Source organism: Saccostrea cucullata, unplaced genomic scaffold (assembly GCF_032062105.1).
Source record: "Saccostrea cucullata isolate Sc308-1 unplaced genomic scaffold, CSIRO_AGI_Scuc_v1 ctg23814, whole genome shotgun sequence".
Taxonomy (NCBI): domain Eukaryota; kingdom Metazoa; phylum Mollusca; class Bivalvia; order Ostreida; family Ostreidae; genus Saccostrea; species Saccostrea cuccullata.
This window is the reverse complement of record NW_026934628.1, coordinates 1-6,024: the sequence shown is the minus strand read 5'-3', so window position 1 is coordinate 6,024 and position 6,024 is coordinate 1. Positions and strand designations below refer to the sequence as shown.

The 6,024-nt window shown below is 33.9% G+C and overlaps 1 protein-coding gene across 1 annotated transcript; it reads left to right on the top strand.

The window, feature by feature from the left end:
* Window positions 1-981: 981 nt before the first annotated feature.
* On the top strand, window positions 982-2,208 carry LOC134241070 (protein lin-41-like; the record flags this gene model as incomplete). Its single annotated transcript, XM_062723161.1, has 2 exons — window positions 982-1,325; window positions 1,870-2,208. Coding segments are annotated over 2 exons (683 nt in total), but the record flags the coding sequence as incomplete, so codon positions are not given.
* Between the last annotated feature and the right edge of the window lie 3,816 nt (window positions 2,209-6,024).

Below are 6,024 nucleotides of genomic sequence, written 5' to 3'. Positions count from 1 at the left end.
ATTAAAGCTGAAACTTGTTTGAAAGCATCTTCAGGTAATTTTCTGTTCTAAATTGTTGAAATCATCCCCCCCATGTAGGGTTGGGCCACTGTAGGGAATGAAAGTTAACATAGAATATATAGGAAAAATCTTTCAAAATATTCATCTCTGTTTTGAAGAACCAATGGGTCTGAAAAGCTGAAACTTACATGATCATGATGATAAAAATGAAGATATGATAAAAATGATGATATGATAAAAATCATTTTAGTTTAAATTATAAAATATTTTAACCCAAAAGGTTGTGTAATGCAGGCACGTAACAACGGGGGGTGGGGGGGGGGGGGGGGGCTCCCCCCCCCCCCCCTTTTTCCAAAACATTACTTTAATTTTTGGAAATGTTAATTGAAAGGCTGGTTGGCCCCTCACTTTATACTAAAGGAAATTGATATCAGGAAAATTTATAGTATTTAATTCCCCCTAAAATGGTACTGAAAAAAAGTTGGCCTCTACCTGAATGTTCTCTCTATTTAATTTTTACAGTCAGAAATGGTGCCATGGACCCAAAAATTGTGCCCAGGAGTTGATACGATGTGATCTGTGCAAGACTGAAATTGTGCTGGTTCTCTGTGATACATGTCATTTCAAACTGTGTAAGGACTGTATAATAGAACACACAACTTTTGGTGACTCCTTGAAAAAGCATGAAATTGTAAAATTCACTGTTCAAAAATCAATACCACTTTACCCTTTTTGTACTGTTCATAACAAAGAACATTGTGAAATGTACTGTAACCAATGCGAGATTCCTGTCTGCATCGCCTGTATTGCATCTGATCAACTTTCTGGTATAAATTCTTAAAAATCTTGGATGTTTTGGAGGAAACGAAACAGAAGATCATCAAAGAAAAAAATGAATTGAAGGATTCAATATATCCAAAATACGAACAAATTGTATCTGATGCAAAAAACACCATACAACAGTTTGAAAACAATGTGAAGGCCTCTCAGCAGCCATAACAAAACATGGAGAGGAATGGCACAGAGAAATTGACAAAGTTGTCACAAAACTAATAGCTAAGGTGGAGGAACTGAAAACAAATCAGCTACAACTTCTGCAGAAACATCTGGATGAAATCAAAAAGATCATTTCTGAAAACAGGGATGAAATTAACTCAATAGATGATGTTTTTGGGTTCACGGGACTTTCAAAATACGATTTCACATTAAATGTAGATAAATACAGAAAATTTCCACGACCAATTGTGCTGCCATCACCTAAATTGATCACTCCTATGAAAATCTCAGGAGATGAACTTTGTAGCCTGTTTGGAAACTTTCATTGGGTAAAAGACATGAAATAACACAAAAATTATCAGAAGCTGTATCATCTCCTAGCCAAGCTGCTACTTGATGAACCAGAAATCATCGCTACTATAAACCGAGGTACAGAATTAATCTTACAAATGTGGCCTATTTGAATGATGAAGAAATCTGGACAAGCGGAGAGGAAAACACCATGAAATTATTCCATATAAATGGGACTCGCCAATCATTTCAATCAGAACAAAATCGAGAAACAGGCCCTTTGATATAGCAGTAACAAGAGATGGCAATCTTATTTATGCTGATTTCAGTGAAGGAACTGTGAATATTGTGAAGAAAGAAGGTACAGATATTGAATCTATAATCAGATTGCAGGATTGGAAACCTTTAAATATCTGCAGCACCTCTTTAGGTGACCTCTTGGTTGTTTTGGAAAGTATTAATAAAAAACAATCAAAGGTTGTACGTTTCTCTGGTTCCACAGAGAAAAATACCATACAATATGATGATAAGGGGAATCCTCTTTATTCATATGGTAATACTAAATGCATTTGTGAAAATAAGAATCTAGATATCTGTGTAGCTGACTTTAGAGCTGATGCAGTTATAGTCGTCAGCGAGGCAGGGAAATTGAGATTCAAGTATGTGCCACATATCACTACTTCAAAAAACCAATTATTCAGTCCAAGAGGAATAACCACAGACAGTCAGAGTCACATCCTTACAGCTGATATTACTATTAACTGTGTCCACATCATAGATCAAGATGGACAGTTCATCTGTCACATAGACTGTGGATTGAACAGTCCCTGGGGATTATGTGTAGACACAAAGAATAATTTGTTTGTTGCTGAATTTAGAGACAAACAAGTGAAGAAAATAAAGTACCTGAAGGAAAGTTGAACAATGAGCTGCAATAAAAATCTGAAATACAATTAACATACCCCGGTATTGTATATTGATAATCATATCATAAAAATCTTATACATGTTGGTCAACAGTAATCCATCAATGTTCAGATGTTTGGATAATAGTATCATGCACAAGCACCTGACTTTACTTATTTTTCTTTAAATAATATACATGTACAATTATTGCTGTTTTTCTTAGGTCAATATGATGATTTAGACACCTGAGGAGTACAATATTGATCACTGAGCCCGAAGGTTGAAGTGAATATTGTATACTTTGAAGGTGGCTAAATCATCGTATTGACCGCAAAAACCAGCAATAACTGTTTAATTATATGATTATATATGATAGCAAACTCCTACAAGACTGTTTCTTTGCTTTAATTAAAAGTTTTGAGCCAAATTTCAACAAGAACACATTGTAACAGAAAAAATGGAACAGGTCAATAGAGGATATTCAATGTTTTGTTGTTGAATATAGAATTTATTTCACGAGTGGGACAGGATTTTTGATATTTTCACGAGTGCGAAGCACCGGAGTTCGAAAATATACAAAAATCCTGTCTCACAAAGTGAATGAATTCATATTCAACTACAAAACATTGGAATTTTCTATTTATTACATTTACTTCATTTTCCCTTTGCCTACGTCTTTCATGTAATGCAGTTTTAGGCTACATGACGTCATAGTTAAGAGAACGTCATAGCTAAGTGATAAACATTGTAAACATGAATTTTGCAACATATTTGGGGAACTTGCTCAGAGTTTTATTTTATGACATAATGGTTCATGAACTCGTTTTTCTATCTTATAACAGGTTAAGGAGTATTTTTTACAACATTCTTGGTGAAGGGAAGGAAATCGAGAGTTTTTCCGCACTTCTGATATTCTTTCACACTGTTGAAAGGATATCATTTTGATATCCTTTCACACCGTGGCAGGATATCACTTTTATCAATGGATAAATTACAGTATTTCACTGTTAAAAATGTAATAAATAGTATTATTCCTTTTATTATATAGCTAATAAATAGTCACTAATAAAATACATTGTACTACCAAAAATCTAGAAATTTTCACGTTCAATTTCTTGACGTTTTATTGATCGCTGACTTTGAAATTTGTTCTTGTCTATTAAACAGTTTTACGTGTGAACATCTTATTTTCTACATTCATCTACATTCACAAAATTATATTTCAGCTGGTAAAAGGATTTACTCCTCTTTAGGCCAAAATAAACTAGATGCTGTCATGAGACAGTAATACCCGCACTATGGTGTTTGCCTCTAAATACACACTCCTTCATATTGGACTTTCCAAGGAAAAATAAAATAATTCTATAATTATCACCGTACATGTATTCGTCAAATTGAACATAAAATTTTCAGATGACCATGTCGACTCTGAGCCTCACATATGTATTTTAAAATACTTAATTCATAACCAGTCTGAAATAACAGAATTTAATTAATGATTGAAGTAAATTACTTAATTAGATTCAAATAAATAATTTCCCCATAATTTGGAACTTTTTAAATTTACTTTCTCAACGACATAAAATATTATTTTAGTACAAAGCGTTTTTGATGAATTTATCAAAATGTGCAAACTGATTTTAGTATTTGGTGGAAAAAAACCCATTGAAAATACAACCCGATTAATTTGTCAATGCCTACACCCCCCCCCCCCCCCCACACACACACACTCTCTCTCTCACATTTTTTAAAAAACATAGTTTAGTTTATTATGATAGTTTGAAATTTGTTCTTGTACTAAACAGTTTTATTTTCTACATTCACATTGGGTTTGCCTCACCCATTATCATATTTATAGATATCACCTCTCGGCACACCTCGGCCAATTCATACTGGCAACGGAATCAGCAAAGGTTTGTCGAATGAGATTACAGTATAATTTGTCCAATCTGGCTACCGCCGGTTCCATAAAATTTGGCCGGATTAGACAGAATCCGGAGTGCAGGAAAAATGCAGGAAAATATAAATTTCGAAAGTTTTCGTTGTTTATTTACAAGTACATCATATACAAATTATAAATAAAATTAAATGATGAAATCAATTTCTATTTTGGAGTGTAGAAATTATAAGATAGTCTCACATGACTTACTGTATTTTCTTATTTGTTCACGAAGTTTGAAAGTCGGGTGAAAAACACTGAAATGTTACCTCAATCAAAATATACAGGCATGCATAATATAAGCCTACTATGTATCAAGCAGACCGGGTTTCGCTTGTCAAAGACCTCATTCAATGTATTAACAGTAATGCACAATTATTTACGATGTGCTAATTATTAGATTAAACTTTTAATTTTATGTAAAAAAAAATTACGTCTTCCTCAACAGTGTTATGGCGCCATTTTGAAATGCGTTCGATTTTCGATCCCGATTTATATTTTGATTTGTAAGTCGCGCGTACATATATTTTTGTGTTTATGTTATAGTGTGGTAAAAAGAGTTAAAACAAAGTTAATTTTTTAAAATTGTAATTTAATCATAAAATATATTTTTCAAGTGGACTGTGTCACCGCCGCATTTGACCGAGTTCGTCTCATGGCACTAATAATCATGTTAATGTAAACACAGATTATCACATTCCCGTCGAAAGGTGATAATTGCTTTGAAGTAACCCAGGTGTGGCCGGATTAGAGGGAATAATTACCGTTAATTATGATCAGCTGGGACCAGTATGGCCGTTCGGAATACAGAATAGACAGTATCCGGACTACACAGAATTTTTTAAAATGAATTTGTTAAAGAAGTGCATGGGACTAAAATTTACGGACGGAATGGACAAAAGTCCGGAGTACTCAGAGTCCGGATTAGACAAATTTTACTGTATTTAGCACATGTATGCTGACGATGCAGTGTGGTCAGTTAAAATCATTTGTGTTTTAATTGGATTATATGGATTATATTTCATGAATTCGTTGTCACGACCTATGACATTCGGTAAGTACAAGATTTAGTATAGATTGCATGAAAATAAATAAATGCAAATGGTTAGGTTGAAGTTCAAAAAGGGTCAACATGGTCAAAGATCATCGCATGCCACAGTCGACAAATTTCACATTGTCAAGTTATCTCCCGTTGTGGACATTCAGTATATAACAGACGCAGATCCAGAATTTTTTTTTTCAGAAAGGGGGGGGGGGGGGTGTCACACCTCAGTCAAAAAAATCAGCCCAAGATTTCCTGAGATGGAAATAAAAAATAATAATAAAAACAATGATGGTGGAGTCCCTGTTTTCTAAGGGGGAGGATGTCCAAAGTAATTTTTATTCTCTACAGTACATATATAGTCTTATTTAAATAACTGCTAATTCCAGGGGGGGGGTCTGATCTCCCTAGCCACTGACTCCCTGTACCTGAAATGACAATTGATCTTATGACTCCATAATAGTAGAAAATTTTTTCATTTGACTATTTATACATATTTTGTTTCCTATGTTTATGTATTTTTGTCTGTCCACTGAAACTTTAACCTTGCCCATATTTTTTAAGTGGATTGGGCTATACACATGGCTTCAATATTTCATAGGTAAATTTCTTTTGGCAAAACCTTTTAATGGGTACCACCAATTTTGACCTCTTGATCTCTTGACCTTGGAGTTTGACCCAATTTTACAAGAAAAATACCTTGAACTTGGCGTAAGTTTTGAACAGGTGGTGCTAGGACTTTCATGCTCTTACATGTGTAATCATTGTGAACTTTCAACAGGTATAATTATTTTTGACCTAGACCTTAGAGTTGAATCCAATTTAACTTTAACCTTGGCAATAACTTTTGA